The sequence below is a fragment of the Debaryomyces fabryi genome (assembly GCF_001447935.2).
Source record: "Debaryomyces fabryi strain CBS 789 chromosome Unknown contig00052, whole genome shotgun sequence".
Taxonomy (NCBI): Eukaryota; Fungi; Ascomycota; class Pichiomycetes; order Serinales; family Debaryomycetaceae; genus Debaryomyces; species Debaryomyces fabryi.
This window is the reverse complement of record NW_015385478.1, coordinates 52,757-65,850: the sequence shown is the minus strand read 5'-3', so window position 1 is coordinate 65,850 and position 13,094 is coordinate 52,757. Positions and strand designations below refer to the sequence as shown.

Sequence of the window (13,094 nt, the reverse complement as noted above, 5' to 3'; positions counted from 1 at the left end):
TAGTTACTCTCTTCGGAATAAAAAGAGTGGCAGGTTACCCCACAAAAAGTGATCCTTCCATGAATAAGGTTAATGAGAAGTTTAAAGCATTAATTCTCGGGTTATTAGGAAGTTAAATGCGTGATATTAACCGATTTTGTATTATACCGAATGTATATTAGGCAAAGAAATACACTTACCTGTTACAGTATTGCATCCGGCTTTTCACAACATCTTCCAGCTAATGTGACTTCACTAGAATTTCGAATTTTTTTTTCTTCAGTATGGTCTCTATGTTACTGTCGCAATAACTAGATCTAACACTTCTATGTATTGGTGAATAGAACCCTATTTTTCACTCAATGCATATTCATTTTACCGCTGGTACCTGCTAATTCGTGACTAACGAGCTAAATGTGTCTTCTAATTAAAGAGACTCACACAGGAATGGGGTATCAACAATAGCCAAAGGGGTTGATATCTAAATTGGCCAAAGAAAACACATTTGAAAGTACTACTCCACCTTAAATTTCTCTATTTAGTCCATAAGATGGGGATATAGTTAAAATTAATTAGTGGATGTTTACCCTAATCTAGGTAAGCTTGTAGATAACAGAAATGTATAAAAAGAACCATGAAGCCTCAATTATTACTTTATTGGTTAGGTAATTGGAATAAATAAGATGGCTAAAGATAAAATAGATATACTTCATATTGAAGAGGCTGTATCTGATAATTATTCAGACAAATTTCCTGCTAATGCAAATCTTGAAATAAATGAGGATGCGAGACAAGCTACTGATAACGAGCATGCCTTAACTCTCAGGGAAGCATTTAAGTCTCATAAACCTGCAATTCTTTGGTCTATGGTGTTGTCGGCGACTATAATAATGGAAGGGTATGACAATATTCTTATGTCGTCTTTTTTTGCTTATCCTTCTTTTCAAAAGAAATATGGAGTTGATATAGGTGATGGTGAATATCAGCTCCTTACAAGATGGCAGACAGCTCTTGGAACTGCCCCAAATGTTGGAACAATACTTGGTGTATTCGCCAATGGATATTTAACTGAAAGATTTGGACATAGAAGGGTCATTATGGTGAGTTTAATATTTATGTGTGCATTTGTTTTTATCCCATTTTTTGCTCCTTCAGTTGAAATACTACTTGTTGGTCAAATATTATGTGGTCTTCCTTGGGGTGTATTTGCTACAATGGGTCCTACTTATTCATCTGAGGTTTGTCCTATGGCATTAAGAGGTTATCTTACTGCTTATGTTAATATGTGCTGGGCAATTGGTCAATTTGTTGCAGCGGGGGTTCTTAAAGCACTTGTTGCCAATACTACTGAGTGGTCCTACAGGATTCCTTTTGCAATTCAATGGGCATGGCCAATACCTTTATTTATACTAACGTGGGCTGCTCCAGATTCTCCATGGTGGCTTATTAGAAAAGGTAGGATTGCAGATGCTGAAAAGTCAATAAAAAGGCTTGGCTCTAAATCTATACAACATAAAGCACATCAGGCAGTTGCGCTTATGATCCACACCAACGAACTTGAACAACAGCAAGAAAATCTTACAAAAGATGACGTCAAAGGATTAAGAAGTTATTTGAAATGTTTTCAAGGCTCAAACCTTCGTAGAACAGAAATTGCTTGTATCGCATTTGCAGGCCAAGTGCTTTCTGGATCTACCTTTGCTTATTCTCCGAGTTACTTTTTTTCACAAGCTGGTCTAAATAGTAACGACACATATAAACTAAATCTTGGAGTTACTGGTATAGCATTTACAGGCACATTCTGTTCTTGGTTTTTGTTGAAGCGTTTTGGTCGAAGAACTATTTACGTTAGTGGGTATTTGATGTTAGTTATAATGCTCTTCCTCATTGGAATTTTAGCTGTTCCTGCAGAAAATAATGCAAATGTTAGATGGGCTCAGGCTGCATTGACTTTGATTTGGGTTGCCACATATGCTCTTACTATTGGACCTTTGGCATTTACAATTGTTAGTGAAATGTCTGCGACAAGATTACGCGCACAATCGGTTGCACTTGCAAGAAATGCTTATAATTTAGCTTCTTTAATATCTAATGTAGTAGAACCCTATCTTATTACCCCAACTGGAGCTGACCTTAAGGGCAAAACAGCTTTTGTATGGTTTGCTACTGCATTGCCTACCCTCATTTGGAGTTATTTTAGGCTTCCTGAAACTAAAGATAGAACGTATGAAGAATTGGATATTTTATTTGAAAAAGGTATTCTGGCCAGAAAGTTCTCATCTTACGTTTTAGATACTGGGGCTGCTGGTTTAAATTCAGAAAAAACTGAGGAGACAAAGTTTACTTGAGCTGGATTCAAGAATAAATATGTATAATATATATGTATTTCCTTTGTGAGTTTTAACTAAATACGATCCATAGTTTTACCCGAGAAATATATATATTAAGTGAATATCTTTCAAGCATGAGGTGAACAGAATCTAAAATCTCGCATTAGACGCTGTCTTGCAATTAACCACTAATTAGATATGTCTTCAAAGATCAAGAATCATATGAATCTTTTATTCATTGATCAGCATTTTATTTGTCTGATATTATTACAATTGGAAGATCATTTTATGAGGTATTTGGAGTGTGCTAGTATTGCTTTATTCTAAATGCACCCCTACGTCAAGCAACCTGCGGCTTGACTAAAAGTTATTTATTTTTTTCGTTGCGAGACGTCCAAACAGTTTGTAATCGATATATATCGTATGAGTTACAAACTAAATTCACAATTAAAGTAGGGAGCGGAATTACAGTATCACAGAAAAGTATTGAACGATACACAACAACAAAAAAGCTCATGATATCTTTTTAATGAAAAAGTGCATGCTTTCAAAAGTTGTAGAATCATCATTTACATTTGTGAGAGTGGAGATTCTTCTAGTTGCATGCAAAAATGGCCATAATGCCTTAATTTATTTCTTCTACAGATTATAAAAGTTCGTATCACAATATCTCCCCCACCAAATTATAAAGTGGCCCCTGGTTTCATTCTATTTGCATCAATTCATTCTCCACCCCCACCCGCTGACTTTTTATGCCACTCTAGGCTGTAACCATGTTTCACATAGTAGAGATACCTTGGTTCATCAAATATTTTTTTCTCAAAACTGCAGGAGCCTATAATCCTGTCACAGCGGTATCATGCCGAACTATAAGAGTAAAAATATTCCCATAAAATAAACTTTTTTATACAATTAAGACCCTACATATAATAAAAAATATATATCTTAATATGGCTTTTGAAGATAAGTTAATCGGGCCAGCCTTGAGGTTTAATGCGTATTTGGATAAGTTTCCTAAGATTTACAATGTTTATATCATTGCAATGATCTCCTGTATTTCAGGCATGATGTTTGGGATTGATATTTCTTCAATGTCGGTCTTTGTTAGTGATAACGATTATCTCCGTTTCTTTAATTCGCCAAATTCCGAGTTGCAGGGGTTTATTACTGCTTCCATGGCATTGGGATCATTTTTTGGGGCAATATCTGCGTCATTTGTCTCTGAACCTTTTGGTAGAAGACCTTCCTTAATCATATGTGGCTTTTTTTGGGTGGTAGGAGCTGCAATTCAGTCTTCTTCCCAAAACGTAGCCCAGTTGATTATTGGTAGAATTATTGGTGGATATGGAGTTGGATTTGGATCGTCCGTAGCACCTGTTTACGGCTCTGAAATGGCACCAAGGAAAATTAGAGGTTTGATTGGAGGACTTTTTCAGTTCTCAGTAACTCTTGGTATACTTATTATGTATTTTGTTTCTTATGGTTGCCACTTCATAAATGGTGTCGGATCATTTAGACTAGCTTGGGGTTTACAAATGATTCCTGGATTAGTGATTATGACTGGAGTACTTTTTATTCCAGAATCTCCTAGATGGTTAGCAAAACAAAATCTTTGGGATCAGGCTGAAAAGATTGTCGCAGAAATACAAGCAAAAGGTAACAGGGAAGACCCAGATGTTATGATAGAAGTTTCCGAAATCAAAGAACAAATATTTGCTTCTGAGAAACTAAGGTCTTTCACTTTTGCAGATCTTTTTACTAAAAATTATATCTCAAGAACTATTGTAGCAGTCAGTGCTCAAATATGGCAACAGTTGGCAGGTCTGAATGTTATGAATTATTATGTTGTTTATATTTTCGAAATGGCTGGTTACACTGGTAACAACAATTTAATTGCATCCTGTATTCAGTATTGTATTAAAGTTGGCGTAACTGGAATTGCTTTGTTATTTATGGATAGATTTGGTAGAAGGCCACTATTATTATTTGGAGCAGCTGGGATGATGGTTTGGCAATATGCTGTGGCAGGTCTCTTTGCCACATACTCTGAACCATATAATGACTCTGGGAATGATACTGTTAGGATGAAGATACCTATAGAAAGAAAACCAGTTGGAAAGGCAATTATCGCATCGTGCTTTTTGTTTGTTGCCGCATATGCTCTGACATGGGGTGTTACTATTTGGGTATATTGTGCTGAAGTCTGGGGAGATAATGCAGCCAGACAACGAGGTGCTGCTGTGTCTACTTCTGCAAATTGGATTTTCAACTTTGCCCTCGCTATGTATACACCGTCTTCTTTTAAAAATATTACGTGGAAGACATACATCATTTATGCAACTTTTTGTGCTTGTATGTTCATTCATGTCTTATTTTTTTTCCCTGAAACTAAAGGCAAAAGATTGGAAGAAATTGGCCAAATGTGGCAAGATAAAGTCCCTGCTTGGAGAACTAGGCTGTGGCAACCAGATGTTCCATTCTTCTCAGATAAGGAACTACATTCAAAGATGAACGTTGAGCATGTTGAGGTAAAACGAAACTCTTACGACTCGCACGCTGATCAATCTTTGGAAGATATATAATTTTTTAATCTTCTTGAATAGTTAAGAAATGTATAATCTAATTTTCTTATGCTTGTAATATAATTGGGAGCAGTAAGTAAATCCCAGTGTAGATGATTAAGTTGACATACGCGTGGTAAGATGAATTTGTTTACCGATATTTACCGATTATATGATCAAACTCTCGACTGTTTTGTCGATTGCACAAGAACAATTATGAAATCGTTAAATCTTGGGAATGACTTTGCCGAACCTACTAACTGAGATTCTGGCGGGGAGGTTCCCACCATTATTTCTTTGCGTTGCCTTGCATTACTTGGATCAGTGCCAAAGTATAAAATATAATTGTCTTTAATGCAAGGGCATTTTGGTGGGGGTGGGGTTTATGTAGTGGGGTGACAGGTTTGATCTAGACGGAACATATATAAACCAACCGAATTGTTACAGTTAGGTTAGATTTATATTTATATCTAAGGTAAAATATAAAAACTAACAATGATATCTAACCCATCCAATTTCAATCCATGCTCAGATAACGCATTCAAAACAAGAGATGATGTTATGCGCTCATTTACTGAATCATTTGAACCATTACTTCCTGCATTTTCCGATGGGGGTGCAAGAGTAAGCTTAGAAGAAAGTGGTGCTCATTTTCCAATGGCGGCTGCCCACTTTGAAGGTTTTGCTAGGGCTTTATGGGGAATAGTGCCATATGTTGTTGGTGGTGGTGACTTTAAACACTGGGATTTGTTTAGAAAGGGGTTTATCAATGGAACAGACCCAAATCACGAAGAATATTGGGGAGAAGTTGTCGATTGTGACCAAAAGATGGTTGAATTAGCTGCTGTTGGGTATGCATTGGTATATGTCCCAGAGCATGTTTGGGAACCATTACCAGAAGAGACCAAAAAAAATCTTACCGATTATCTTCTCAAGGCCAGAAAACGTGAATTCCGTCGTTGTAATTGGAAATTCTTCAGAGTGTTAATTGACTTAGGTTTAGATAGTGTTGGAGTTTTATATGACAGAAAATTAACGGAAAATCATTTAGAAGAGTTAGACGAAATGTACATTGGGGACGGTTGGTATGGAGATGGTGATAAAGCCAGTATTGATTACTACAACCCCTTCGCTTTACATTTATATGGATTAATTTATTACTTGGTAAGAAAAGACACTGATCCAGAAAGAAGTCAAAGATTTAAAGATAGAGCCCTTCATTTTGCAAAGCAATATCTCCATTGGTTCGCTGATGATGGAGCTTCTATTCCTTATGGTAGATCTATGACATACAGATATGCTGTCATTTCTTTCTGGGGTATTTTGCCATTAATAACTCAGTCGGACGAAGAGCCTGTTATTCCTTGGGGTGTTTTGAAGGGTGTTTATTTAAGAAACTTGAGATGGTGGTCCAGGCAACCAGTCTCCAGATTTAGGACCAACACCCTTTCTGTCGGGTTTGCATATCCTAATCAATTTATGTGTGAGGCATATAATTCACCACAATCCCCATACTGGGCTTTTAAGGCATACATCGCGTTAATGGTTCCAGAGAATCATCCATTTTGGGCTGCAAAAGAAGAACCATTGGTTTTGGAAGATGCTGCATTAAAGGTTCCAGGTATGCTTGTTTCACATACCCCGGGTAACACCGTTGCATTAATAAGTGGCCCCTATAAAACTTTCAACTTAAGATATCAAGCTGAAAAATACAACAAGTTTGCCTACAGTACAAGGTATGGTTTCTGTGTTGAAAATAATCCACGAGGATTCAAGTTTGGCACTCTCGATAATATGATTGGTTTTAGTTTTTCAGGAAATGATTTCTATGTTAGGCAAACCAATAAGGCCTGGATTTTTGACGGTGGATTATATTCAGAATGGTCACCTATAACAGGAATCCATGTCAAGACATGGATTATTCAAAAGGGTAACTCTCACATCAGAGTACATCATATCGAGAACAAGACTTCACAAACAGTTGATTCGATAGAAGGAGGTTTTGCTGTACCCTCGATGAACGAACAGGGTATTAAAACTGCTACTCATCCTGGATCTTCTGCAGTAGGGGAAGTAACAACAACTGAAGATATCAGCTTACTTGTCAACTTATTGGATGACAGAAAACCAAGGGTTACAGAACCAGATCCAAATGCTAGTTTGATGGCGTCAAAGGTAATTTTACCTCAATTGACTGGATCAATCGATGCCAATTCATCGGCCAAGTTTGCTTGTGCTGTTTATGGTCAACCTGCAGCCGTATCCTTCTCTAAAGAAAACTGGTTGCAAAGTTTGAATATCCCAAGTGAAGACGAATTAAAAGGCTTTTCATCAAAGGCAGTGAGAGTTGCTTGTAACGATGTTTGATTTATTAAATTCTTATTATGTAGAAAAGGCTTTTTATAGGATAATATAAAACAATTTTCTGATTGAGGAAGTGTGTATTTTAGCAGACACTTTTTTTTATTTACAATTGATTCAAGCAAGTTATTCAAAAGTTTTGTGAGAGTAAATTAAATAATATATATGTGTGTGTTCATTATTGTCTCTTTCTTCCTAAACTTCTTTGTATGCAATTCTCTAAAAGATCTGAATACTCTCGGCATATACTTGAATTGCAAAGTATATACCTATCCTTGAAAAGTCTCAATAATCCAACCACTTTATGCTTGTCCGATATACCATCCAAATAACTAGCATACTTTCTTTTATATTTGTTAGATAATGCTTCGTTATTGTTCTTCCTCTTAAACGTTTCACATATTCTCTTGATGTATAAATGCCCATCTTCAATTTTTAAATTTTCTTTTTCTAAATCTATTCCATTTAATTCATTCACTCCACGATAAAAGCCTGGGCTGCTGACATCCTGATATGATGCTTCAAGATTTTTATCTGAATAAATAAATGATTCAGGCCCATATAAGGAAAAATTAAATGCCCATATAACGAATAATGAGGTAGCCACGATATTTGGCCTATAAAATATAGGATCTCTTGAAGGATCATAAAAGAGATGCATACTATCATCATCTTCTGCAAATAACATTTCGAATAAAAAGAGGTAACAATCAACAGCAGCAATCCGTCCAGCGAGTGAATTTGCCCATACTTTAATCCGCCCTTCAACAGCTGTATAATCTCTTTCTGCGGTTTTAACGTTCATGCGACTTGGAGCTCCCGCATATATAATACAGTCGTACTGATTTATTTTCATTAATGCCTGTCCTATATGATAAATTGGAAACTTACATTGTATATCATTGATTCTAGCTGATAAGGGGTGTGTTCCGTCATTACTGAACGGTAAATAAAAAGCAGTCATGGTAGCTCGGCAACTACCATGACATACCGCGTCCCTCCATTCTTCAATTGCCAAATATATTGTTTCTTTCCATGACTCTTTGACTGATTCCCAGCCTAAAAACGTTACCTGTAAATCCTTTTGTTCCATCTGGTAGTTAATTGTCAATAAACCAGCTAACAAAATCTTCCTACTTAGCGATGGAGCTTCAAACTTTTCCTTCTTCAATAATTTAGTTAACGCAGTAATAAACTTAGGTGTTTCCGTTTGGGGAGGAAGATTATTTTTATCAATACTAGACATTTCCCAGAGCATATCATCGCAAGGCAATGACAACTTAATTTGATGAGCAAATAAAATTATTTCGTGTCCAAATATGGTTGCACGAATCGTATCCAAATAAAACGAAACTAATGCGGCCCTCTTTAAGGATTCAATTTCAATCCACTTCTTCCAAAGATCTTGCTCTTCCGTTAACTCATTGTCTTCGTTTGATCTGTTCAAAGGGTCACCCCCTAATAATGGGCTTCTTCTTAATAGCTGAATCTTTAGTCCATGATGTAAATAAGCTCTTTCGTGTAACCTTCTGTTCGAGCATGAAAACTCGTAACTTTCTAAAATAATTAAACTTTGTATAATCCAAGATTTTGCAGGAGAGGTGAACTCTTCAGAAGCACATATCAACCATCTCAATGGTTCTGCTATATTATCTGCTAAACCATGCGCATCAGTAAATATATGCGTCTCGTCTTGGCCAGTTTGGTACGATAAGCCTGCTCCAATCATAACGATACTTAATAAGAGCAAGGGATGAACTTCAGGCGTATAAAACGATGGTCTATGTAGGATTGGATATTGTACATGAAATATAGACCAGTAGATTTCTAAGCATCTTTCAATTTGAACAGCTCCAAAATCTATGTTATTAGCCAAAGAGGGTATCAATAAGGTTAATTTCTGAATTATTTGGTCATCAACATATGTTTGGAAGTTCGGATGTGGAAACTTTGGTGAAACGGCAAATGCATCCATTGAAAGGGAACTAGAATAATTGTCAATACCATTAAAAATGAAATTAGGACTAAGTTCACCGTTATTATTAAGAAATGCATCGTCTTTAAATAGCCATTGAGTTAAGTCTGTAGGTAAGAGGGTCTTCTCTGGCAAATAATTTATTGAGTTATTATTTAACACTTCCAAATTGCCTCCAAAGTTCGGAGACTTTGCCATCTGACTGCCTACCCCATTAACCATGAACCCACTATTGTAATCATAATTGTCATTATTCAAATTAAACGAGGTCAGTCTTCTTCTAATCTTATTAGGTGACATATCGTCGGATTTGTCGTCCATGTTTCTATCGGTGAAGTCTGTATTGGAAATATTTTCAAGTGGAGAATTTGTAGATTTCAAGGACTGCCCTTGAGATTTCCTCTTAGCTTGATTATGTTTCTGTTTCTCTGCTTTAATCGCATGTCTATTTTCGTGTTTCTCCTTTACGTCTTTTCTCACAAACTGCTTATTACAGCCTTCCCACTTGCAAATATAGAAAGTTTCGGGGTTGTGGTTTAATTTATGTCTAGCTAGATGGTCTGAACGGGAGAAGGCTTTATTGCATCCGTCAATATCACAGTTATATTGCGACCCACCTGATACACTCTTTCTTTTCATATTTCTTTTATTAATTGACTCCTAAATTCTATAAAATAGTAATTCAAATTTGCTTCGGGAAGAATTTGATCCTCATATATAAGTTATTATACGCTTACCCCACAGTGCGGCACCCAGAAAACCGATCAGAAATTTACGGAATTTACGATTACTTCCGGTATCCTGAAAATTATTAATGGACTAAAATATTTTCTATTCTTACTAACTAGCTATAAACTCTAATTAAATTGCTTACTCATCACTATCGAAAACAACAACTGGAGCCCAGTTTGGTAAGACTAATCTTCTAATACCTCTTAATTTGTGAAGATTGTCCAATTCCTTACCATCTTCATCTGGAAGATCGATAACATTGAAGTTACTTTCAATTCTGTGCGCACTGACAGATTTTGGTAAAACAACAGCACCTCTCCATAAAGCCCAGGAAATCAAGATAGTAGCTGGAGAAACCTTGTTCTTTTCAGCGATCTTGACAACTACTTCGTCACTCAAAAGAGGAGAATCGGTCGATCCTAAAGGACTGTAACTTTCTAAAACTATGTCATTTTCCTTTGCAAATTGTAATAATTTGTGTTGTGGTAAGTATGGATGTAATTCAACTTGGTTAACAACGGGCTTAACAGTTGTGGTAGGAGCATCCAACAACTTCTTTAAGTTAGTGATGGAGAAGTTAGAAACACCGATGGACTTGGTCTTACCCAGGTCTAACAATTTTTGCATTAAATTGTAAGTTTTAATGAAATCCCAGTCTTGAGAAATATCACGGTTTCCATTAGGCAAGGTTGGGAATAATGGGTGGTTACCATTTGGGTTCAAAGGAACAGGCCAGTGCATTAAGTACAAATCAACGTAATCTAATCCTAACTTTTGCAAGGATGTATCCAAAGCCTGTTGGACACGTGTGTGATCAGTACCCCAAACCTTGGTAGTGATGAATAATTCTTCCCTGCTGACACCAGCATCACGAATGGCTCTGCCAATTGGTTCTTCGTTACCGTAACACGCAGCAGTATCTATGTGCTTGTATCCAACCTTTAAAGCTGCAAGAACAGCATTGTAGACTTCTTCGTCTTTTGATTGCCAAGTACCTAAACCAGTAGCTGGAATTTCTTGTCCATTGTAGAACTTAATAACTTTAGTAGATCTAAATTTGTTAGTACATCATCAATCTGAATTATCATGTGTATTATCACACATACCTTTTAGCAACACTCATTTTCGATTAATTACAATATTCAAAAAATAGAAGTAATTATTTCTACTCTCTACCCATTTAAATAGTAATCGATAAGGAACGAAGTCCAAAACCACCCCACTTTCTAGGTTTTTCGAATCAAATAATTGGTGGGGGTTTACAGTTCTAACCCCGCCCCCACCAATTTTCCATTAAACGGCTTTGGCGGTTATGGTAAAATACATATATGAAGACATAAGCACAAAACTTTGTTCTAAGACCTTGGCAGTAAGGTATTCTGGAAATCAAATAATTCCCACTATCGCGTTGTTGCTGAAAGAAATGTTACTTTTAAACTAACAAAGTTGATGAAAGTTTGTTATACTCGTTATCTTAATAAATAATATAGTATTTTGACCTAAATAATTAATACTTCTCAGTATGACAATAAATGTCGGGTGAGTTTTTCCTCCATCTATTCCTTTGGCACTCTTCTTTCATTTGTTTTGTAAGCAAAGCTGGACCACATCCAACTACTGCTAATGACTTATAAGTACTCGATTTATCCTTAGTTATCATGTAACTTACTGTTTCTTCTATCAATGAAGGAACATCTGGGCGCCTATAATGTATACTAGTATGTGAGAAATCAACATTCGGAGAGTTATCATTTATGCTTGAAGAATTGGAAGATATAGTTTCGTCTAAATCTTGAACTCTTTCTTTTGTAGAAGATTTATCTTTTGAAGTTATTTCTTTTGTGATCTCATCTTTCATGAATGTTCCTTGTTGCTTCTCGGCAATTTCATGGCAAATTAACTTTCCTGGCTGTGACTGTGTAACATATATATCAATGCTTACTACACCCAATTCTACATATTGTGTTAATTGACTTAAAATATCTTCAAACCATACGATGTTCTTTATATCTCGAATCATCCAAATTATCTTAATATGTGCCTTATTTGGACGGAACAAGTAGTCGCCGGCCGTATCTCTTTGTCTTATTGTTTCCAAGAGATCTAATGCCATTGGAAATGTAAATGTAGCTCCCGATCCTGCACCCATGAACAAAACTGAGTCGAACGTAAGAAGTGGCTGATGCTTTCCTCCATATGGGCCCCACAATGATGATTTCAATTTAACGCATTCAGGCTCTTGATCTTCGTCATGTTGCACTTTCTCAATTTTTTGTATCAATCTTTTCGTAAATCCTTTTTGCTTTCTTATGATTAATTTTATTTCACCTGAACTTGGTAAGCTTGCGATAGTGAATGGGTGATATTGAAATAAACTAACTTTACCAACATTAAGGTAAATATGTTGACCTGCCTTCCAAGTTCCTATTTTGGCAAAACTTTTGCGTACCATCTTTGTTGGTTCATTATGGACTTGACTTCTATCTTGACTTGTATCGTCTCATCATCAAGAATCTTAAAATCAGAGAGGCCCTTTGTAGGACTAGTTCTTCTGTGTCTAAAACAATAGAGACGTTAACAATTATAAGAGAAATAAACCCTGGGGTTATATGCTATTTTAAGTCATCAAGATAACTGGTTATACTACTCTATGTGTATTAAATTTTCAAAACTCTACCATACAAGATGCAATAAATTCTATCTGCAATATAAGCTTTCATGAGGACGCAAACTATTGATATCTTACATTCACTTCAGACACATTAATTATTCCTAAATGTGTTGAAGCCAAATAAAACTCGTCTTTCCGTCAAAAAATTATCGAATTCAATACATGTAAAAAAGAATCAAAACCATGTACTAGTAAATAAAGGTTTCAGTAAAATATTTGAAGTGAATGAGATCGTGCGTTGTTGTGAACTAAGAAATTTACTGAATCTTAGAATATACTCTTGGACCTTCTTAAAAAGGAATCTCTTGATCAAATTGATTGATTCATATGTGAATTATTAGTGTTATCTACAATTCCGCTTTATAAGTTTCAAAATAAATCCTCTGAATTAGTGTCACCAGAGAATACTCTATACTCAAAATATAAAAATTTCGCAATTTCTTTAAAAAAAGCTGCGAATTCTTCAAAACGTATGAAATAGGTTC

At 35.9% G+C, this 13,094-nt stretch overlaps 6 protein-coding genes across 6 annotated transcripts; 3 read left to right on the top strand and 3 right to left on the bottom strand.

The window, feature by feature from the left end:
* Window positions 1-662: 662 nt before the first annotated feature.
* AC631_02785 (uncharacterized protein) lies at window positions 663-2,327 on the top strand (the record flags this gene model as incomplete). The annotated part of the gene is made up of 1 exon (XM_015611615.1): window positions 663-2,327. The coding sequence occupies one exon, from the start codon at window positions 663-665 to the stop codon at window positions 2,325-2,327; it is 1,665 nt and encodes a 554-aa protein (XP_015467593.1).
* A 932-nt stretch (window positions 2,328-3,259) lies between these two features.
* AC631_02784 (sugar porter family MFS transporter) lies at window positions 3,260-4,891 on the top strand (the record flags this gene model as incomplete). The annotated part of the gene is made up of 1 exon (XM_015611614.1): window positions 3,260-4,891. One exon carries the CDS (start codon window positions 3,260-3,262, stop codon window positions 4,889-4,891), a length of 1,632 nt encoding a protein of 543 aa, XP_015467592.1.
* Window positions 4,892-5,365: 474 nt separating this feature from the next.
* Window positions 5,366-7,237, top strand: AC631_02783 (DUF2264 domain-containing protein; the record flags this gene model as incomplete). The annotated part of the gene is made up of 1 exon (XM_015611613.1): window positions 5,366-7,237. One exon carries the CDS (start codon window positions 5,366-5,368, stop codon window positions 7,235-7,237), a length of 1,872 nt encoding a protein of 623 aa, XP_015467591.1.
* Window positions 7,238-7,409: 172 nt separating this feature from the next.
* On the bottom strand, window positions 7,410-9,845 carry AC631_02782 (C2H2-type zinc finger protein; the record flags this gene model as incomplete). Its single annotated transcript, XM_015611612.1, has 1 exon — window positions 7,410-9,845. The coding sequence occupies one exon, from the start codon at window positions 9,843-9,845 to the stop codon at window positions 7,410-7,412; it is 2,436 nt and encodes an 811-aa protein (XP_015467590.1).
* Window positions 9,846-10,076: 231 nt separating this feature from the next.
* Window positions 10,077-10,679, bottom strand: AC631_02781 (uncharacterized protein; the record flags this gene model as incomplete). Its single annotated transcript, XM_015611611.1, has 1 exon — window positions 10,077-10,679. One exon carries the CDS (start codon window positions 10,677-10,679, stop codon window positions 10,077-10,079), a length of 603 nt encoding a protein of 200 aa, XP_015467589.1.
* A 766-nt stretch (window positions 10,680-11,445) lies between these two features.
* AC631_02780 (uncharacterized protein) lies at window positions 11,446-12,390 on the bottom strand (the record flags this gene model as incomplete). Its single annotated transcript, XM_015611610.1, has 1 exon — window positions 11,446-12,390. One exon carries the CDS (start codon window positions 12,388-12,390, stop codon window positions 11,446-11,448), a length of 945 nt encoding a protein of 314 aa, XP_015467588.1.
* Window positions 12,391-13,094: the final 704 nt, after the last annotated feature.